Consider the following 21711-nt stretch of genomic DNA (forward strand, 5'->3'; position numbering starts at 1 on the left):
GCTTCCACTACAGTTAAGAACACACCCATTTTCTATATGAAACAAAATCTTTGAACTCTGTAAAAAAAATGGCTCTCAGGAAACAAATTAGACTATAAACGAAATAAGTCGAAAATATGGCTAAAAAATTGTACGATATAAATTCTTAGTTTCTTAAATGTATCGATATATTGATATTTTTTTTGATATTTTTCTCATCCCTAGCTCGTTTGGCCAACTTTACTTTTTTACTTTCCCGATGCCTGAAACGACAGAATGCTGCGCCAGAACCTGTTGGATCAGCTCAAGCACTTCATAGAGACTGTGAGCAATGGCCACAGTTGTCCCCAGCTGCTGACCAGCCCCAATCTCATAAAGCTCGCGTGAGTAGCAGCCAACCGAGTCCGAAAAAATCATAGTAAACAAAACGCCGGATTTTTTGCAGGCTGGGATTCCTGGAGGAGCTACCCGCCACGCGGGACATAGTATTCGAGTACTTTGCTTTGCTTGCCGAGATTAGTGTGCAGCTGTATGTTTCGCCGGAGATGACAGACGCAAAGACCGGAATGCCGGTATCACAGGTGAAACAAGCTGGCAATCGCCAACAGCAACTCCGTGCTCCGGAATACGAAAGCTTCAACTTGGTCAAGACGGCTCTGCAGAGTCTTGTGTGGAAGGGTCCGCCCGCCTGGTCGCCTCTAATTGCCAACTGGAGCCTGGAACTGGTGGCCAAGCTTTCGGATAAGTACACTCAGCGCCGGATGACGATCACGGCCAGCTGTAACTATTGGCTCGAATGCAGCGCCATGCACGGCCTGATGACCCTCATAAACAGCTGCTTCCGAAAGTTAACCCAACCGGAGGAGGAGGCTTGCGTGGAGATCATGCTGAACGCCTTTCACCGTTTTCCCATGACCTTTGACTGGATTGTGGCCAGGCTAGGTGGCTGCTTTCCCTACAAGATCATCATGCAGATCCTGCAGTGCGGCATCAAGCGATTTGTCGAGGATTATCGCTGTCACCTGGACTCGGAGGCGGGCATTCTAGACTACATGACCTCGTGCCACGAACAGCAGCTGAGAGCCGCCTTCCGCGAAATGCTTAAGGATGGTTTTGCGCCAAAAAAACCACTTGATGTGGCCGTCGTTCCTTTCCTCCTGATCACCACCAACTACTCCGACACGATTCTGGAAAGCTTGGTCGCTGTGTTAGTTGAAATATGTGAGTGCCGGCTAAAGAAATAATTCTTGTCTTAAAAAAAACTCTTGGTTTTTATAAACGATTTTTTTTAGGGCTCAAATCTGTTATGCAATTTAGTACGAGATATTATAAAAATATAAAATTTGTATCTTTGCAGATAATGAAGACATGTGCGAGGTAATAGTACAAAAGTCGCCGCTCTGGCTGAGCAATAAGATGTTCGCCGGCATGCAGCCCACGCTAAATAATGCTGTTCTCCGGCTAAACGAACACGGAGCCACGCTGCTGATTACGGCAGCGAAGATGGCCGAGAAGTACGTTTGGTGCCAGGACTTTTTGGACAATTCGATGCAGGAACTGGAGCAGTGGGTGCTGAACCAGCGAAACTTTCCGCTGTTGGTAGATCTGGCTTATGAGGAAACAAAGTATATGCTGTGGAAAAGCTGCCTCAGCACCAATCTCTTCGAGCAGCAAACGGCCGTGAGATTGCTGCTGGTTGTCTGTGAGTAGAAATAACATTGTTTTAGTACTTGAGAAGACTAACGATCTTACAATTTTTTTCCCCCATTTTAGCCTCCCAGCATCCACACATTTACTACCAGACGATATCCCAGCTTCTCAAGAAGTCCTACGCTCAGAATCCCAATGGTATAGGCGCTCTAATTCGTTTGCTGGGTGGCCAAAGTGGCATGGTTAACTTTCCGGGATTTACGCCTGGCTTTAAAATGGTTTTGGAAGATATTACATTGCAAGTTCAGGTTAACAATCGGTTGCCAGCACCACCGGGAACACCTTCAGAAGCGTTCAACACATTCTCAAACCTCAACATACTTGCCAGGTAAGAAGATATTTAAGTTCTCGAAACGTTAGCACTAACTTTCTTATTTAACAAACACTTTCAGGATGCACAAAAGCAAAAACGTGGCTCCTTATATCAAAGCTCAGCATTTAAACCAAGCACTAAACGAATGCCTGCCCAAAATCATCCAAATTTTTGACTGCACCGTCAACAAATTGGTTCTTAAAATGGACAGAGATGCAGCTGAACGGAGTGCGGAGAAATTTAAGGCGCAGCAGACGAACAATAACAACAACAATGACATGTGCAATGGCAAGGACTATGGAAAGCGACCAAAACTGGAGTCGGGCGAAGATAAAGCGGAAGATGAAGACGTGGATCGAATGCGATTGGCGCACCTGATTGTCGACCTGCTGAACAACATAGATGCTGGCAGTCGCAACAATGTCCTCCGAACGTCACTGGTCCTTAAGTTGTCCGTGCTCAGCGTAAAGTACTTTTTTGTGGGCTTAACGGAACAGAGTAAGTAATTGTTGCTGCGATATGTTCCTTTTATTAATCGAGTTATGTGTTGCAGCTGTGATCCGTCGAGCGGCTGCCTCGCATCGCTCATTCACTCTGCTGCAGCGACAGTGCTCCGCCAGAAAAATTGCCAGAACTGTCTGCCTACGGGAACTGATTGAGGGTGCCCTTTTTTATCACGGTCATCTGTTGGGTCAACTGGAGGAGTACGAACTAGATGAGCTGCAAATACCTGAGCACGAACTGCTCATTCTGCAGAACCTGCACACCAGTTCTGGCGCCAACTCGAACCGATCTGTGCTTCATTCCGGGATTATTGGACGTGGTCTGCGACCCGTACTGCCAACAAACGACAGAAACTGCGATGCGGAAAAACAGGCGCTCTATTTGAAGGCATTAAATGCTTGCTGCGCCGATTTGGAGAAGCCAAATAATGTGGAGGGCTACTCGCTGGTTTCACTCCTTCTAGTTGAGCTGGTCTCCACGGATGTCATGTACAACGGTCTGCCCTTTCCGGATGAGGAGTTCACAAGGGTCACAATGGAGCGGGATATGCAAATAAGAAGAGCGTTTATCACTTCGCCCGTTTTATGGGCGGTTTTGGGACTGATTGCGGGTCATAGACCGGCACTTTGCTACTCCTCCGTGTTATTGCGGGCGCTCTGCGCCACCTGCTTGCATCACTGGCGGGGAAAGAATGGTAGGTTTAATGCATTCCCTTAACTTATTGGTAAAATCCTAAACAAAATGTTTTTCTTTTCAGTCAATAGATTTCAGCCCACGGCTGCGAACGATGAGCTGATGCTCTGCACCAAAAAGATGCTGCAACTGCTGGCTATGAGCCAACTGATACCACCGCCACTTACCAATCTGCATCTCATCATTGAGCACTTTGAATCTGCAGAGGTAGGATTAATTTATACCAATCAAGTTCCAATTATCTTAGTGAAAAGTATATTAACTAACTCCTATTTATTAGATCGCCCTTCTGCTGCGCGAGTGCATCTGGAACTACCTTAAGGATCATGTCCCCTCTCCAGCGCTCTTCCACGTGGACAACAACGGTCTGCACTGGCGCAACACGAGCGCACAGCAGGCCAAAGTGCCGCCACAGTATGTGGATACGTTACGACATTTAATGCAACGCAAGCTGTCCACCTTGGGGCACCACTACCACCAGATGTTCATTATGGGCGAGCTTATGGAGGGGAACTCCGAGCCGGATCCCACGGCCCGGCTGCAGATCGTGGAACTAGATTAAGCATCCGTAGTTAGCTAGCCTAATGTTGTGTGAGCATGAGCGTGTGTGTGGATGGAATGGAGAGTCTGGATTGTGTTGAGTGTGGATGGTGCGAACTAAATGCAGTGTTTGTATTTTGATCTTCAATGGGTTCTTTTATTTTCGTTTCATTGGTTTGTAAAAATTAAAATCTCAACCTAGGCCTTGCAAATACTGTCCAGCAGTTATTGTACCGACGGCGCCTGAAAATCGCATCATTTGTGTGTGTAGTTTGTTTTAGAATATAACGAAGCCAACAACAATTTCACTTGAACATGTTTCTTTATGTGTGCGAACCGATGGGGCACCATCTCGATCCGGCAATCCTCCGCCGCCTTTCAGTACATCATATATTAACGACTAATTTACGCTTTCATTTGTTTCATATAATACACAGTATTGTCACATGGATATATAGCTTTCGTGTCGCCCGATCGCTCCCCCTCCTTTCCCATAAAAAGTAACTGCTCACATCAGCTAACTTTGAGTCTCTGCTGATGCTCCAATCGTTCGGGCGTCCAGGGTGCTCCTGGCATTCCTACATGGTTCTATGGTTACAAATACTTGGCGAATGTAGGACAACAAAAAAGGGGAAAACAAAACCAAAAAGTTCCTCACAATTTGTTAACAAAGTTATTCCTTTCGATTACTCTTAGCATCTAAGTTTAGTGGCGGCAATTGGTTTGCGCCTACGAAGTCCGGCAGTGGCTCAGCTTGCGCACGGAGATGCAGGACGTCAGCTTCTTGGCTCGTCGCTTCAGCGCCGATCCCTTCTTTTTGACTGGCGCCTCCTCCCTGCTTCCATTACCCAGTGGGTTTCCGGAGGAGGCTGCGGCGGCGGCAGCACTTGTGGAAGGCGGCTCGTAGGCGTGGCAGGCGGCATGTGCTGCCGCCGACTGCTTGGCCCGGATTTCGGATGCCGCAGCTGCCGCTTGGCGGGCGAGCTCCTCTGTGTGGACAAGCGATGGTTATTGAAGATCACAAGAAAGTAATACACATTAGGGACTTTTATACTCACGATTAACGTCGTGCTCGGTGAAGTAGACATCCTCCTGGTCCTGATCGCCGTAGTGGTAGGCCTCCAGGTAAGGTATCACTGTGGAGTTGCGGTACTTGTCGCCCTTCAGCGGGGGAATGGGTATCGGTGGGCCGGTCACCGGTGGGGCGGACATGAACCAACTGGGAATACCAATTGACATTTTAGAAATGAACAATTCTCAAATAGAGTCCCAACTAACGTGTCGTGGCGAATCTCCTGCAAGGAGAGCCGTTTGCTGGGATCAGCCTGCAGCATTCCCAAGATTAACTTGGCGAAGTCTGCATCCATCTCGTAGAGCCAATCAGGCGCCTCCCACTGACCTCGCCCTATGTTCTCCAGCAGCCGGTATATGTTGTCGCCCTCGAAGGGATACTGTCCAGTAGCCAGGTTGTATCTAAAATAATAATTTAGTAGAGCCATAGAAAGAGAAATGAAGGTGGACAGGAACATTCCAATTCTCTTCAGAATATTAGTTATTTTAGTTTGGCTTACAATGTCACTCCGCTACTCCATATGTCCACCTTGAATCCGGCGAAGGTCTCGTGCCCGTTGGCGATCTCCGGTGGCTGGAAGGCCGGAGATCCCTGGCCCGTTGTGCACGTGTCGTCGGGCGAGAACAGATCCAGTTGCTCGGCCACTCCGAAGTCGGATATCTTTAGCGTCTGATCTAGGGAGAGCAGCAGATTGCCCGGCTTGATGTCCTTGTGGATCACCCGGCAGCTGTGCAGATACTCGAGTCCGTCGACGAGTTGCTGAAAGTAACCGTGCGCCTGGAAGAGTGGCATCCTCTTGTCAGGCTGAAAGTCCACCATTTCCTGCAGCCCGCCGACGCAATACTCCATCACCAGGTACATCTTCTGCTTCTCCTCGTTGTACAGGACATCCACCAGCTCCACGACATTGTGGTGCTTCAGCTGCTTCAGCAAAGCGATCTCCCGCGTGACATTCTGTTCGCCGTTTGGGATCCTGCGAAGCTTACGCTTAGTCAGGATCTTCACCGCCAGCCGGCAGAGGTTCTCTGAGTTCATGGCCTCCTTCACCTTGCCGTAGGAACCCTCGCCGAGGACATCGCCCATTATGTACTTGCCCACCATCTTGATGTTCTTCTTTTTTTGCTGATAGATGATGTCCTGGCTGTCAACCCGGTTGAAGAACATGTTGCCCATGTCCAGGGTGACGCGATCTAATGTCTCGATCTCGTCATCGTCTAGCCAGGTGACTTGTGGATGCGGTTGCTCCTCGAGAAGCAGCTCATCCGGATTGTAGAAGCCAGCGCCTGCGGCTTGCGTATCCTCTTTAAGCTCAACAAAGGCTTCGTCGTCCAGCTCGGAGGGGACCTCATAGTGATAGTTCTTGTTGGCCAGCAGTACGGTCATTTCGTCCTCGACGGGCGGATCTTCCTCCTCGTCCTTGTGCTGGGCTCCTCCTCCGTGATTATGATGATGGTTATGGTGATGGTGTGCTGCCTTGACCTGCGCCTCCATCGTGGTCACAGTCATCTGGGCAGGCTCCTGTTGGCTCTTCCCGCTCCGGCTGCTTCTCCGCGGTGAGCTAGAACATTGCATAAACCTCCGGATAGCCCCACTGATCACATAGCGCAGGTGACCCCACTCCGGTGGTTTACAGTCGATGGAGCGCCCCGGAGATCACGAGTCGGTGGGATTTTTGTGGGCGGGGGCAGTCGAGACACTCAATCCTCACCAGCAAGCACGCGTTTTTATCGCTCACCTCTCAAAATACCTTTAGTTTTTGTAATCAACTCGCACAAATACACTCGAATTGATTGCACAGCGATTTCTCGAGGTCTCTCGTTGTCGTCGTCGTCCGTAGTTTACGCAAAATCCCCGGGAATTCCGTTCCCCCTTTTTGGCCACCACTGATGTTCTATTTTTCATATAAATTTGTTAATTCCTGTGTTTACTCTCGGTTCAATTTGTTATTTTCCCCTTCCGAAAATTGTTTAACAATTATTTTTTGGCCAAATTTCGATTTGAGCAATACGGTCACATTGGCCGAAAAACCACCAGGGCTGCAAAGCACACCCAATTGTTTTTGTTGTTGGCGAGACGAGGAACGAAAACAATTGACGAAATAACAAATAATATTTGAAAACTCACTCTTATAAACAAGCAACGAGAAAGTCATGGACGCCGGGATCACAACCAAGGTTCGGCTAGAGCGCCTGATGGCCGCCAAAACGCAATTGGAGGCGCAGATCAGCAAAAATGGGCAGATCCTGGCCGCCGTAAGTAAACTCGCGCACTCATGTCGTTACCCTGTACTTTGGGTGGGCTTATCAACTTTAACAAGCCGTTGGCAACGCAGCGAAGGATAATCCTGAGTTGTCAGTTATAGGAGCAAACAAAATTAGAAGCAATAGTTAAAGGCAATTGAAGATAGTGGTCAGTTGGTGATCTTGATTCAGAGACTACTCAGTAGGACGCACTCATTATTATTCATTGGATTACAAATCTTTGTTTGACATGCTGATTACTCTTATTATATATGATATACTTTATAAAATTTAAAACCGTATACACCATCGGTTATTTTAAACAAACTTGTCTTGGATCTTTTGAACCTACCTTAATCTAATCCTTTTAATATTCTATATCCTTTATAGAACGACAACGTCGGAATGAGTGGCCCTTTAGTGGATGCCGAAGGTTTTCCGCGGAACGACATCGATATTTACCAGGTGCGTCAGGCCCGCCAAACGATCATCTGCCTGCAGAACGACCACAAAGAGCTGATGAATCAAATTCAAAGCCTGCTCAACCAATATCACAGTGAGATTGCCACCACAGATCCCGAGCTGGTAAACCGCGCCTCTGCTCTGGATTTGGACAGTGACCGAGCACAAGGCGGAGCTAATTTTGCAGATCTGGCACCTGCCCGTGCCATAGTAGTGGTCAACCTAGTCAGTCCCGATTCCCCCGCCGAAAAAGCTGTGAGTTCAAATAGTAAAATTAACTAGTATTGTGTTGCTTGAAGTCAATTTTTTTACCATTTCAGGGCCTTTGTGTGGGCGATGCCATTTTGCGTTTTGGCTCCATCAATAGCAATAATTTCAAAGGTGAACTCGGCCAAATTGGCGAGGTGGTGCGCAACATGCAGAACCAAAATGTCAATCTCAAAGTGAAACGCGGTGACCAGCAGCTGGATTTGATTCTAGTGCCAAAAACTTGGAGTGGACGCGGCCTTCTTGGCTGCAACATCGTCCTGCCGCCCGAGGCCATGGAGCACTGATTTAGTTACCTTTTAAGCTTTGACAGAATTGCCATTGTATATTTGCTCTGCATTTAATTATCAGCTCATGGCCAGGTCACTGGACATTTTTACCCTTAATTGTAAACATTGATTTTCGGATGGTAGCCTGATTTCAGAAGGGGTTTTAGGCCAATTTAGACGGAGTCATTTTGGTGATTGACAGTCAGGTCACTGTGCCATAGAGTAGAGAGATTTGCCGAAGGTAGGCAAGACTGGGGTGATTGGAGCATAAAAGTTATTTTTGAATGGGTGACGAATAATAATTCTTTGAGCTGGAGCTCATTTTTTTAAAAGAATAAAAAACTGTAGGCTTTTTTTTCATATTTACCTTTAAAAGAGATTAAAGTTAAAGCTTGAAAAGAGAGGACTAAAAGGCAAAAAGAGATCGAGGAGCCAACAGAATTTGGAAAAGGAAGTGTGAGGCTTTTAACCATTTCTATCAATCTTGAATCCAAATTTTAAAGCTGCAGAGGAATTCGAAATTAGCTAAGTTATCAACCTGCATATGAGCTTATGCGCAGTGCTTTTAAAACTGTAACATCTCAAGTCAATAAAAAAAAACAAGACATTTTTTTAACGCTGATAGTGTAAAACATTTAACCAGACAATTTGTATTTATACATATATAAACTACTTTTTTTTTTTTTTTTTTTTTTTTTTTTCTTTATTTATTTATTTAGTGCAGAATCTGTACAGCAAATTAAAGTACTTAACAACACAGGTGTCACCAATGAGAAAAGTAAACCAAACCTCAGCATTAAGAAGAGGATTATATATAGTATTTTCTTATTGATTCCTTATCGTCTTGGCAAAGCCTTGCCTTTTGAGACGCCTCAAAGGTCTCGCTGGGAGTAGATTCCTAGCCAGTAAGCTGCGGTGTCTTTCTAATCTATCTCGGTATCGGCTTGTGTGTCTCCCAATCTGTTCTTCCACAGTGTGTAGATTTAGGTCTCTGTGAAGTGTCGTGCCACGCACATACCAGGGACAGTCAGTAATGGTACGTAGAAACCGATTCTGCAACACTTGTAACCTTTTGTAGTTCGATTTGGCTGCGATCCCCCAAATTTGAATACCATAAAGCCAGATTGGCAGGATACAGAATGCATATACTGCCCTCTTGCATCTCAGCGGCAAAGTGCTCCTTCTGTGTGTAAGCCAACGCAGTTGCTGAATCCTTTGGTTACATTTTTTGACTGTTGCTTTCAGATGTGGTCCGAACGTAAGGCGCTTATCCAGTGTGATACCAAGATATTTTGCTTGCGACGGCTGTTCCAAACTGACTCCCTCTAGCTGGATTTCAGGGGTGTTAGATACAAGTCTCTTCAGTGTAAAGCAGGGGTTCGTAGTTTTTTGCGGATTGATTCTCATATTCCAACGTTTACACCAAGCAGAAAGATCCTTAAGGTATTCTTGTATTCCATTTGCTGCTTCCCTCCGACATCTGGAATTGTAGATGACTGCAATGTCATCTGCATATGTAGCAATCAAAGCTTTGGAAGGATCTATCATGTGATGTCTGTTTGGGCTTGGTATATCCACTGTATATAAAGAGTAAAGCAGCGGCCCAAGCACACTGCCCTGAGGTACTCCTGCTCTCATTCTATAGTTATCAGAGTATCTGTCCCTAACTCTGACCTTGAACTCCCGTTCTTCTAGGTAGGATCTCAGAAGACCATAGTAGGGGGCAGGTAGGAGGTTTTTGATTTTAAGCAAAAGTCCAACATGCCACACCTTATCGAAGGCTTGCTGCATATCAATGAAAACTGCGTTGGAATACTCTTTGTCATCAAAGGCCTGCAAAATATGTTTCACCAATCTATGCACTTGTTCCACAGTGCCGTGTCCTCTTCGAAAACCAAATTGGTGGTCTGGCAAGATATTGTCTCGATTCATGATAACTGCTATTCGATTGGCAATGAGTCTCTCCCACAACTTGGACAGGGACGATAAGAGGCTTATCGGACGGTAAGACTCAGGATCAGCCTCTGGCTTACCTGGCTTGTGGATCATCTGAATTGCTGCTAATTTCCATTGCTTTGGGAACACTTGAGTCCTAATAATAGCATTAAATATTAAAGCTATAAATAGAATCGCTTTTATGGGCAAGGCCTTCAACGTTACGTTGCAAATTCTATCAATTCCTGGAGCCTTATTTTTCGGTAAGGACTGGATAACTTCAGATATTTCTTCAATCCTTATAGGCTTTATTGGCAACGACATCTGCAGAGGCGTCTCCAGAGTTTGATGGGTCTCGCTAACCTGAACTGTCGATGCAAAGCTATACGGAGTGAAGCGTTCTTCTAGATGTAGACCGAAAGCATTGGCCTGCTCCACTTCATTTTTTGCGAGCTCACCACTGGGACACCGAACAGGAACCTGTCTAAGGGGCTGGCGCTTAAGCGATTTTGTACATTTCCACAGTGAATAATTTGCATCCACCGTGTAGTCCATGGAAGACAATTTATGCTCAAAAAAATCGCTTCGAAGTCTCCTTAAAAGGGTTCGAAGTTGCATTGCAGCTCTGTACCACAAAATACGGTCTTCAGGATCTTGAGAACGAATTGCTCTTCTTCGAAGGCGCCTTTTTGTTACAATTAGCGCCTTGGCTTCCCTTGTGAGAACAACACCATAATTGATAGGACGATAATCCGGTTCCAAAGGCGTCGAAGCAGAAGCAGCCATATAAATATTATTAGTTAGAGTGTCAACTGCATTCTCAATGTCTTGTCGTGAGTCCAGAGCAGAATTTAGTTGAAAGGAGTTATCAAGAATTTGTTTGAAAGAAGTGAGATCAGTCCGACTTGTTATTAACCGAGGGCTTCGGGTGATATTGGAACCATTTGTTAGTAGATTAACAATAAGGGCAATGTGATCAGACTCCAAGTCCCAGTTTTGGCAGATATTGATTTGAGAATCCATAATTCCGTGGTATAAAGCAAAATCGATGCAAGTAGCAGTGTGGCTAGGAACATATGGGTATCTCGTTGGTGAACCAGTGGCAAGTATTTTGGACCCTCTGGCTGAAATCGATTCAACCAGCTCACGGCCTCTGGGTGAATTGTAGGTGTCACCCCACATCCAATGTCTAGCATTCCAGTCACCACCAACTATGTACCTCTGACCACAAGAAGAGAGTATATCAGTGAAATGTCTTTCTACAATTCTTTGGCCTGGAGGACAGTATATTGCGCTTACATCCACGAGTCCTAAGCCGGTCGCAACTTTAATGGAAGACAATTGAATGCTTTTCGTTTCTATAATACGTTGTGGGAAATGACTGAGAGAGCTTCTTACCAATACCGCCGCCCCACCCATTCCTTGATTATGTCGTGAAGGTTTATATGCTGGATAGAAGGAATATCCGAAAATTTTGACAACTTCACCTCGATTGAGCCTAATTTCACTTAAAAGTATAATATCAATGTTGTTGTTGTGCGCAAAGAATTCCACTTCTCTGGCTTTACCTGAAATGCCATTGACATTCCAGATAAGGATTTTGAGTGTATTCATTTTGAGGCTGAAACGTTGTTGTGAAGCACTGATTTGCCCCCAGTCCACTGCTTAATAGAATTGGCCATTTCGAAAACCATATTTTCAAGTCTTTCAAGTCGAAGGCTGTTCTGTTTGTTTTGCTTTTGTTGTTCCTGCTGCTGTTGTTGTAACCACAAAAAGAATTGCTGCTGCTGCTGTTGCTGAAGTTGTTGTTGCCATTTCATAAATTGCTGTTGCTGTTGCTCCAATATAGACTGAACGTCAAGCACATATTGTTGTTGTTGAGTATTCTTCGAATTTTGTACTTGCGGCTGCGCTTGGAGATCATGTAGACGGCGCTGGGCATGACCAATTCCATTTCTTACAATAGAGGCATAAGATAAGCCTATATTATTGCTGGCAGAAGAGTTAGGCATTTGCTGAGATTGCTGCTCTCGGATTGGCTGTTGTTGCTGACGTTTTTGTTGTGGATGTTGTCGCGTTGATTGTTTTTTTGAACTCATCGATCGCCTAAGGTATTCTTGATAAGATTGGCAACCCTTGTAGCTTGCTGTATGATTCCCTCTACAGTGCATACATGTAGGCGGTTGATCTTGGGGACGAACACATTGCTTTGTATGGTGATCTTCTCCACAGCGAGCACAATTAGGATGCCGGCGGCAGTACTTCGCTGTATGTCCAAATTCTTGGCAACGAATACATTGAGCTATTTCAGATCTTTTACGCATCCTTTCTATTCGCACTCGTTGGCGGCAAAGAGTTACTATATCATATATGGCATTAATTTTAGCACATGGCTTAATATTGATAAAAAATATGTTGAGTTTCTCATCTGGGTCAGACCTAGATCTTGGGTTATGCACCTGAAGAGCTTCAAAACCTAAGGTTTTAAAATTGGCAACAATTTCGCTAGTTAATGTGCTATGATGAAGCCCTTTAACTACTATTCTGTGTGGTTTATCTTCCTTCATTTGGTACGTATGGAATTCAATTTCCATTTCATCAAAATGATCAACAATGTCTCTATAAGTTTTAGAGTCCTTGGAAAATATTCTTGCTGTAGATCCCTGATTTACTTTAACGATAACGTTATCTAGACTAGTGATCCCCGAAATAACATCAAATAGATCGTTAAGGTTGACAAAACTTAGAACAATTTGTGGTGGTTTTAAATTATTGTTGGGATTATTCTTGCCATTAGAATTATTTTGTTCAAATTCATTATCTGAGACAATTGTTTCCATATCATCATTTAAATCTGTTTGGGCATCTGCCAAGGAAAGATTACTTCTTTCCTCAACAGGTCTGTCACTGTCTAGGTCCACCTCCATGTCTAGTAAGGCAAACCTATTACTAGAGCTTGCCTTGCTGGTTGATGCTGAGGGTGATCCAGATAACTTTTCTTTGTGCACCTTCTTAGGGTAAGGAGTATATGAAAGTTGCTTCTTCCTCTTGTACGACAGATGGCTTTGGCTTAGCTTCAACTTGGTAGCAGCATCAGAAAACGGAGTTGAAGAAATTTTTGAATTATCACCAAGAGTTGGAGAGACAATTGCAGCCCCACCTCTGGGTAATGGGGATGAATTACCAGATGAGCGTTGGGAGTAATAAACATTAGTTTTATCCATACTCGCGGAAGAGCAAACACTGCTGATTTCCGCATCTGATGCTGTAGCCAGCATTGAGGTTATAGTACTAGTGCTCGCAGATTTTGAGCACAGTGGGCGTTGTAAACTGATGATCTCTTCCCTTATCTCCGAAGGTGTTTTACCAGCTATTTGGAACATTTTTTTATAATCAAACTGCTTACCGCTAGGTTGAGAGTTAGAATGAAGATTTCCATCCATTACCCCTCTTGCGCGGCAGCGCGCGGAGTGAATGGTGACCGTCTACAGATGAGTATTTGTAGTTGTACGTCTGCACTAGACAAAGTCCAATTAGCACACGAAGAGTGCGCAAAAGAAAAAATTTGAGATCCTCTTGCTTTGCTTTTGGTTTTTCTGTCCACGGCACCACCGAATCTCATCAAGAGCCTTCTTGCAGTTTTGTAAAATAAAATATTTTTAAATTCCAGTTAAGTAGCTATTTTGACGTGTGTCGGCAGCGCTGCTTGATTCGGAATCTCAAAATTATATAAACTACTGCTTAAATATATTTAAAGATTTCCGACTTGTTCGGCTGGACTTCAGCTTAGACTCAAACCCTATATTCTCGCAGGATTCGCAAAACCGGTTACTAAAATGTAAAACCCGCAGAGAGGTTTAACATTGGGAGAGAATTGCTGCGTGGAGAGAAGTTCGTAGGACGAGCTTTCGGCCAAAAATCTATTTAAGCAACACACAACGTTAAAGTTTTAAAAATTTTTTCGCCCGCGCCGCAGCATCCGTATGCCATTAAAAAGAAATAAAAGTAAAAATAGAGGAAACACGTTGGCTTTTTGGTGAAAAACATTTATAATTTTTACCTAGAATATCCTTCACAACCCTGCCAGCAGCCGACGGTTTTGTGCGCCGGAGCAAAGCTTCCGCAGCCGTCAAATCGAGAGCATTACGGATGCGAATCCGAGTGGCGACAAAAGTGTGGCCCAAACGGAGCCAAATTACGGTAGTGAAAAAATTGTGGGTTCGCCGCTGACTGGATTTTGTGCAATTATCGTTGGCGAATCAAAGGATCCTTGTTGTGCGGCGACAAAAAATTACGATTCCTGCTAGTTTATCCTGTTCACGCGGAAAGGATGTGTATGTGTGCGGGCTTTACATAATGGAACAATTCAGATGTGAGGACTCTGCCTCTCGTCCTTATTTTTTCGCAAAGGACAGGAGGGAGGCGGAGTGGGGGATTCTCTTGATAGTGTCACTGTCATTGCCAGTGCATGGGAATTGTGGAGGAATCCTGGGGAGGATGGGAACGGGGAAAGCTGCGCGAAATAGCACAACAAACAAGAAGCGAGGAAACTAACAAAAAAGTTAACTAAGGGCGGGCATCCTTTACGTCCGTGTGTGTGTCTGTTTTGTGTGTGTGCGTGAGGGGAAAACCAACCCCCACAATCCGCACCGAAGGACCAACATTTCGGCTACTCTACTCGATGAATTAAAAAAAGCCTGTGTCTGCTCTGCTTTTTTTTGTTGCTGTGTGTGCGACTGTGTTCGTACACTTCAACGCGCTTTGAACCTCTCTCACACACTCTGAAAAGGATGTTCACACACAAACACACACACACACTTGAATAATTCAGGACACTGCAATGCTGCCTCATTGTTCATCAATAAATTGTCGTTAGATGGCCAAGCACACAAAAACATTCACGCACTTTCAAGGAGAGCTTTCATTTTTCGGCGTCTCATTATCCCGCGTCTTAAACTGAATTATTCAACAATTACAGCTGAGATTTCGCAGCTTCACACGTTGCCAAAATGCCAGTCCGCCAGTGTGTCCACAAATCCTTACGCTCATTGGCGAAGGACACATGCAAATGAATTTTTCATTTGCATGTTTGTGTGGTGTGCGAGTGTGTGAGTAAGGTGAGATGAAGTGTACACACAGCGCGGCTCAAAATAATAGCTCGAAATCGCATTGAAGGATGCTCTTTAATAACCGAAGGTGCTTTAAAATCTCAAAAATAGAACAATTTTATTTTTAAAATCAAAATTACATATTTTAAAACCTCGAACAGTTACGTTCTTTTTTTATAGCATACTTTTAAACGCCTTTTAAGCGACCTAAAAATTGTATTGAAATAAAGATTAACCAGTTAAAATCAAAGTAATTTTAAAGTTTTTTTTCTACTACTGTTTAGAATACATTTATTTGCATAAGTTAATACCAGAGAGAGTGTGTAGTTGGGGCTGTGCATTGACGGTGACAGATTAGTTGCAGGCGTTATTTTTAGCCCAGCCATAAACCTAATTCAAGCCATTCCACGCAGGAAGGACACGGCGGCAGGAGCTAGAGCGCGATGGCGCCCGTCACCCGCAGCAGAAGGAGCAGTGGCATAATCCTTGAGAGCAGCGCCGCCCGATGAAGGATTGCAGCATGGCCCGCAACTGCACATGCACATTCACATTCACGTCTACGTTCGCAGGCACTGGCAGCATAAATAACGCAAGGACATGGACGGCGCAACGAACGCGACGAGGACAAAGGCCCACGGCCTGTGACAGAAATAAACGCCACCACCTCGTCCTCGCCCACAGCTAACCGACTAAAACGTGAACCTTTCCCCCACTCAAAACACACACACATACACACACACAACCCAGAGTGATATTATTTTTAATGCAATCAAAGTGCTAAGTGAGTTTGCCAAAAAAAAGAAAAGAGAAGAAGTAAAACCTAAGAGAGAGACTACAAAACTAGAGCGAAAAGCAAGAGTGAGAACGGTAGACGGACGTCAGGACCTAACCCAATTTGGGAAGTTCGTCCTTTGAGAGCGACTCGCAATCGCCCGGAAAGCAGGACGAACGGGAGGCGTCAGAGAAACCCATATGGACGACGGCAGGTGCAGCCCGGTTAGCCAGGTGAGCCAGGTCGGCCAGGAAGAGCTCTGCCAGTTGTACCGCAAACGGAGGCGACGCCACTGAACCAACGATCAACCACCCAATACTCGCCTAAATGAAGAATGAAGAAACAAAATGTGCGCACGATATCCTTGATCGTGTGTACATTTACCTACTTGCTCGTCGGCGCCGCCGTCTTTGACGCCCTCGAATCGGAAACGGAAAAGCGTCGCTGGGAGGCGCTGCAAGGTGAGTGCAGCACCCAAGTGCCACATCCTTCAGGATGCAGAGAAAAAAAAACATTAGCATTGCTTATAATTATTTTCTTGAAATATATTTGGTTTTAATCAATGTGCCTTAGGTAACTAAATTAAGAATGTTTTTAAAGATGGGTTCAATTTCACTTTAAAGATTAAATCATTGAGTAAGATATTTTTTTATTTGAGTGCTTTATAAAATTTAACCAAAGAAAATGACGAGTATTACCCACCGTCAAGATTCGTGTGAATTACGTCATTAACACTGTGTGTCGGCTTTCTTTCTACCAATTGCAGATGCCGAGGACATGATAATACGCAAATACAATATCTCACAGGAGGACTTCAAAGTCATGGAGACTGTGGTGCTCAAATCGGAATCGCACAAGGCCGGCCAGCAGTGGAAATTCACTGGTGCATTCTATTATGCAACCACGGTGCTAACCACCATAGGTGGGTTACCTAACCAACTGTGCTGTCGTTCGCCAGCAGGGCAAACCACTCATGATGACCCACCATTTCAGGCTACGGACACTCGACGCCCAGCACGGTGGGCGGGAAGCTCTTCACGATGTGCTACGCCATTGTGGGGATTCCCCTGGGCCTCGTTATGTTCCAGAGCATCGGAGAAAGAGTGAATAGACTGAGCAGGTGAGGTTAAGTGGTTGGAGGTTTAAATCGTTAACGTTACGTACATACATTACAATTCGATTGCTTCTTACTAGCATTTCTTAGTTTGTAGTTAAGTTACTCTATTTTATATCCTTTTTTATTTTATATTGCTTTCTTATCAATCAATAGCTATATTTTCAGAGCATGAACATTGTAAACTAAATTCAATTAACTTTACTACATTTCTTCTTATTTTATTTGGATTGACCCATTTATCTTGTATTTATATCTATATGAATCCCATCACAGCTATGTTATCAAAGCGGTCCGCTCCTCGCTGCGCTGCAAAAGGACCGTCGCCTCGGAAGTGGACCTTATATGTGTTGTGACCACACTCAGTTCGCTGACGATAGCCGGCGGTGCTGCGGCCTTCTCGAAGTTCGAGGGCTGGAGCTACTTCGATTCAGTATATTACTGTTTTATTACTTTAACCACAATAGGTAAGGGATCAGTTTCTCTGGATTATATGTAGTATATGTTATTCTGATCCCTATCCATTAGGCTTTGGTGACATGGTGGCATTGCAGAGGGACAATGCACTGAACAGGAAGCCCGAGTACGTGATGTTCGCACTGATATTTATACTATTCGGCCTGGCCATCGTGGCCGCCTCGCTGAACTTGTTAGTACTTAGGTTTGTTACAATGAATACCGAGGATGAGCGACGCGACGAGGCCCAGGCCATGCAGGTGAGTCTGGAGTCCGGGTCTGGAGGCTCGGGATTAACTCGAGCAACTCGATTGACTTATTTCCGTAGACTTGAGGACTGTTTTGGATTTTACTAATTTCGTACATTCATTCGGCCCCTTTTTGGTAGTCAAGCGCTTCTCTCTCCAGCTTTTTCCTTATGCCAACGCTTCACTGTACCCTAGATTCCATAATATGTACAATTTTTTAAAAACGTTTTTTCGTACATTCTACTCGAGTACTCGTATAACTTCCATCTGTCTCATACTCTCGTACCTTTTGTACCAAAACTCGTTGAATTAACCATAGCTTTTTTACATCTGCTTGCCACTTTGCTGCACACTTGGCTAACTATTGATCTTGCACCTTCGGTTTCCCAATTTTTTCGATATTTACTTACGTACTTTTACCAATGTTTTGAACAAATTAATTTATACAATCTATTCAATGCAGGCCCAAAATGCGAGAGCTACCCAATAAAAATCGAATAAATATTTTCTTTTTTCGCATATTTTCGGTTGCTTTTGACTTAACGAAACGAAACGAAACGATAATGATACGAATCGAATCAAATGCAAAACGCGAGCTTAGTTTATGTCCAAGTCCAGTTTATGGACCAACGAGGTGATTGCGGTTTTTCAGATTCCAAATACTTTTGACCAACTCCCACAAACTACTACCACAAAACTACTTCACCACCTGGCTCTCTCTGTACGACACTGAACAAGAAACAGCACCACCAATCCTCCAAGCAGAACCACACGAATACCGTTCCTCAGTCTTCAACGCTATACTCCTCCACCCACTCGGCATTCGAACACCCCCTCTCGGTCTATATAGGATATATATCTAACGATTGTATATAACGAACCCTTACAGGCGCTGCAAGTTGCCGTGAAGCTGGAGGGCGATGTGATAACATCCAACGGATCCATTCTGAGCGGCTACGAAGGACACGACGGCCAATCCCTGAACGGAAGCAACACCTCGTCCATGTGCTCGTGCCACTGCATGTGTCTTAATGGAAACCGGCACAGGAGGTACGTACCTCGTAATCGCCGGATTGGGAAAGAGGCTCAGGGGAACAGGCCACTTGGCAGGATTTTCCGGCTCTATTATCTAGAGAGTGGCTAATGTGCCCTGAGATAGGACTCGTCGGTGTCTGAGGGCTTTCGAAAGCTCTTACCCTTTCACCACCAGGATTGACCTTTAGTATTTCCCTTTTTTTGTCTAGCCAGTTGCCACAATATAGCTTGCTTTCGCTCACACTTACGGTCGAGTGAGTTTGCCCCTGCCAAGTTTTTCATTAGTTATGTAAGCAAAATCTTAATTAGGTAATTAAGGACATGGTTTTCAAAGTATAAATATATCAGAGGTAGGAGGAAATGTTTAAATACATTTTAGTCTTTATAAGTTGTGTGTTTCCAAATACATTCTTTTGGCGATTCATTAACCTCAGTGTTATTTGCCTAACTTCTGAGCCTCTTTGGATCATTGTTTATTGTGAATATGTGAATTCATTTTTGTTTTTATTGCACTTTGTGTTTTGCACCTCTGCAGAAGTAACCACTTGGGAAAGAACCAAAACGCAGAGTAAGCTTTCCATTCCATCCGATTAAATATGTAGCCTGATTTTACGGATTAGTTATTTTTAATAAAATTATAACGTTCATATTATAGTTAAATATTTAAATGGAATCAGGCTATATGAACCATCCTGCAATTCTGCTGTTTTGACCTTTAAAATAGACACTGCATATAACCGATATAACCATATCTCACCCAACAGAAATCAATACAAGTTAAGGCGCTCGCCCACCCACATCCGACACCTTCTGCCGGAGGTGGTGCCGATGCAGGACCTGAACTACGACTACGACACCCAGAGCCTGCACACGCTGGCCGATCGAGGGACCGTGGACAGCAGCTACATGGGCGTGGACATGGTGGACATGGCCGATACGACGAGCATCGAACTGCGACCGCACACTCTGCTGAAGCGGAATGTCTCGCTTCTATCCATTCGCATCTAGGAACACGATGAAGGAGGCTATATGAAATACTGGTGGAGGACTAAAGCGGTTTGCAGGAACAACGAATCGGCGGCCTAAGTCCTGTGGACCTGCCCTCGCCACAAAACGACTTACAAATCGAAAGTGATAACAAGGCTCTAAATAGTACTTAAATACTTATGTAGATTCGCAACTGAATGTAGGACACGATTGACTTGGGCGTTTGGATAACCGTGCAATTTTCGTAGGCTCCCCGATATGTGCTATGCTATGTGTGTGCATTTACAGTGTGTGTGTGCAACTAGTGCATTAATCCACACAACACGTAGTGGACATGATAGAGACTAATCCTATATGTTTACATATACAACACTTACAACTAGGGCACTATACAATTGAATGTCAACCACTGCCATTTCCGAGCGATAGAACCTAGAAGCGATGCGAAAGTTTATGGAACGGCAACACCCACTTGTAGGCTTTCTATTTTAACACCGAACATCCAGTCATCTGTAGCCTATAGCAAAACTATACCGATTCCGATAACCTGGAGCCAAGATCAACCGGCGTACCTATTGCTACGTTTACATAGGCCAGATATTTTAAAAGTAATTTATTTTATTTGAAGTAAAGAGGATCCAAATTTGAACCAAGAAAATCCTACAACATACGAACTAAAAAATGTTTTGTTTTAAATCACCAGAAACTCAAAATAGAAATTCAATGTGTTTTTAACTGATTTTCCACTAATCGTGAATATTAACGTAGAATACAATCCCGGAGCCAAAATAAAACGCAATGAAGTGTCAAATTAATGCTGTAAATACTCTATAGCCGATTAATGTTAGATAACGTTTAAAAATCCATTTTATTCAGACTTATCATGATTACGAACTGTTCGAGGGCAAACTTGATATTAGTTTACGATTACGATGCGCATGTAGTTAGTAGCCGCAACTCAGGCGACATCCTCGAACTAACCAAGTGTCGAACTACTTAGCTAGAAGCCAAAACCATTCCAGGCGACTCCAGTGCTCAAGTGACTCCGCGATGTGCCAAATAACCCACGCGTACGGGATAGTTAGTCGCAGAAGGGCATTCAAATGCTTGCACCGTACGTGTGCTAGACAGACATACCGTCTCAGACCCCAAGACCTCCCCCTCTCGCATTTATGCAAAGAATGCATTTAGTTATAGTTGTAGATAATGTCCAACCGAATTCCCCCCTCCCACACTTAGTTAAGCATTCCCCCCGTGGATATTGTTTTACGGCATTCGCATTTAAAATAGATTTTTCGATAAAGAAAACCCAATATGCTCATTCGAGACGTCAAACGCTTCAAAGAAATCTCTCTTTTATCCTTATGTGCTTTGTATATAATAGTATACTTAATTAATACAAGTAATTACTTTAAAGAGAACGATAAATTGTTAGAACCGAAACTTTGTCAGTTTAAAAACTTAGTTATGTACTTTATTTAACTTGACCATTTTTAGCGTGCTAATTAATTTCCAAATTTTAAATATTTACATATAATAAATTTCAGCCAATGGGATTTAAATAACCAATGGAATTCTTTAAATTCAAGAAAAATAAAATCAATTGAAATTGTAATTTTAATTCAGGCAAATAATGCGAAATAGTGAAAATAAGACTTTGTAATATACTTACACTGACGAGCAAAACTGTAACACGATTTCATTGTTTCAACTTCAAAGGTCTGTAACTTTTTTCTAATGCACGGATTTTGAAGATCTTAGTCTTGTTTTGTAGGTTATATTATTTACTACTATTAAGTAAAATTCAAAGCCATTTGATATCAGTTAAAGAAAATGAGGCGCCAAACTGTAAAAAAAGTCAAATGTTACAGTTTTGCACTTTGGTTATTTTTTTAAGAAATATTTTTATTAATGATTTTTTAATAGTGAGTTCACATCCCCTTGGGCTTTTTTAGCTTTTCTATGCGTCTGGGCATTTTTGGGTACACCGTCGTACCATTTCCGGGG

The 21711-nt window shown here is 43.9% G+C and overlaps 4 protein-coding genes across 6 annotated transcripts; 3 read left to right on the forward strand and 1 right to left on the reverse strand.

Moving 5' to 3' along the window:
* Positions 1-210: 210 nt before the first annotated feature.
* LOC108092075 (integrator complex subunit 5) lies at positions 211-4047 on the forward strand. Its single transcript, XM_017191550.2, has 8 exons — positions 211-362; positions 425-1200; positions 1337-1681; positions 1753-2017; positions 2082-2500; positions 2556-3200; positions 3264-3406; positions 3480-4047. Exons 1-8 carry the CDS (start codon positions 256-258, stop codon positions 3759-3761), a joined length of 2982 nt encoding a protein of 993 aa, XP_017047039.1. The 5' UTR covers positions 211-255; the 3' UTR covers positions 3762-4047.
* LOC108092076 (serine/threonine-protein kinase stk11) lies at positions 3869-6383 on the reverse strand. Of its 2 annotated transcripts, XR_001771428.2 has the most exons (5): positions 5311-6383; positions 5018-5212; positions 4798-4958; positions 4398-4728; positions 3869-4327 (listed from the first exon to the last, which is right to left on the reverse strand). XR_001771428.2 is itself a non-coding variant. In XM_017191552.2 (4 exons), exons 1-4 carry the CDS (start codon positions 6381-6383, stop codon positions 4469-4471), a joined length of 1689 nt encoding a protein of 562 aa, XP_017047041.1. In that variant the 3' UTR covers positions 3869-4468. The 2 variants fall into 2 exon arrangements, 1 of the variants encoding a protein (XP_017047041.1); XM_017191552.2 differs by having other exon boundaries at positions 3869-4728.
* A 570-nt stretch (positions 6384-6953) lies between these two features.
* On the forward strand, positions 6954-8166 carry LOC108092077 (26S proteasome non-ATPase regulatory subunit 9). The gene is made up of 3 exons (XM_017191553.2): positions 6954-7063; positions 7442-7768; positions 7834-8166. Exons 1-3 carry the CDS (start codon positions 6962-6964, stop codon positions 8065-8067), a joined length of 663 nt encoding a protein of 220 aa, XP_017047042.1. The 5' UTR covers positions 6954-6961; the 3' UTR covers positions 8068-8166.
* A 5763-nt stretch (positions 8167-13929) lies between these two features.
* On the forward strand, positions 13930-21336 carry LOC108100310 (two pore potassium channel protein sup-9). 2 transcript variants are annotated; one of them, XM_017204116.2, is made up of 9 exons: positions 13930-14318; positions 15506-16325; positions 16631-16786; positions 16858-16984; positions 17255-17445; positions 17507-17694; positions 18572-18732; positions 19253-19285; positions 19482-21336. In XM_017204116.2, the coding sequence occupies exons 2-9, from the start codon at positions 16199-16201 to the stop codon at positions 19723-19725; spliced, it is 1227 nt and encodes a 408-aa protein (XP_017059605.2). In that variant the 5' UTR covers positions 13930-14318; positions 15506-16198; the 3' UTR covers positions 19726-21336. The 2 variants fall into 2 exon arrangements, with proteins under 2 accessions (XP_017059605.2, XP_043065074.1); XM_043209139.1 differs by lacking the exon at positions 19253-19285 and having other exon boundaries at positions 13932-14318.
* Positions 21337-21711: the final 375 nt, after the last annotated feature.

This window comes from Drosophila ficusphila, unplaced genomic scaffold (genome assembly GCF_018152265.1).
Source record: "Drosophila ficusphila isolate 14025-0441.05 unplaced genomic scaffold, ASM1815226v1 contig_791, whole genome shotgun sequence".
NCBI lineage: Eukaryota > Metazoa > Arthropoda > Insecta > Diptera > Drosophilidae > Drosophila > Drosophila ficusphila.

Bases quoted from the DNA above. Each gene is read 5' to 3' on its own strand.
- LOC108100310 (XM_017204116.2), top strand. From the start codon at position 16,199: ATGAAGAAACAAAATGTGCGCACGATATCCTTGATCGTGTGTACATTT. The intron at 16,787-16,857 runs GTGGGTTACCTA...CCACCATTTCAG, and splicing joins CACGGTGCTAACCACCATAG to GCTACGGACACTCGACGCCC. The intron at 18,733-19,252 runs GTACGTACCTCG...GCACCTCTGCAG, and splicing joins AATGGAAACCGGCACAGGAG to AAGTAACCACTTGGGAAAGA.
- LOC108092076 (XM_017191552.2), bottom strand. From the start codon at position 6,383: ATGCAATGTTCTAGCTCACCGCGGAGAAGCAGCCGGAGCGGGAAGAGC. The intron at 5,213-5,310 runs GTAAGCCAAACT...TTATTATTTTAG, and splicing joins TGGAGTAGCGGAGTGACATT to ATACAACCTGGCTACTGGAC. The intron at 4,959-5,017 runs GTTAGTTGGGAC...TGGTATTCCCAG, and splicing joins CAGGAGATTCGCCACGACAC to TTGGTTCATGTCCGCCCCAC.
- LOC108092077 (XM_017191553.2), top strand. From the start codon at position 6,962: ATGGACGCCGGGATCACAACCAAGGTTCGGCTAGAGCGCCTGATGGCC. The intron at 7,064-7,441 runs GTAAGTAAACTC...TATCCTTTATAG, and splicing joins ATGGGCAGATCCTGGCCGCC to AACGACAACGTCGGAATGAG. The intron at 7,769-7,833 runs GTGAGTTCAAAT...TTACCATTTCAG, and splicing joins ATTCCCCCGCCGAAAAAGCT to GGCCTTTGTGTGGGCGATGC.
- LOC108092075 (XM_017191550.2), top strand. From the start codon at position 256: ATGCTGCGCCAGAACCTGTTGGATCAGCTCAAGCACTTCATAGAGACT. The intron at 1,201-1,336 runs GTGAGTGCCGGC...GTATCTTTGCAG, and splicing joins CGCTGTGTTAGTTGAAATAT to ATAATGAAGACATGTGCGAG. The intron at 1,682-1,752 runs GTGAGTAGAAAT...CCCCCATTTTAG, and splicing joins GAGATTGCTGCTGGTTGTCT to CCTCCCAGCATCCACACATT.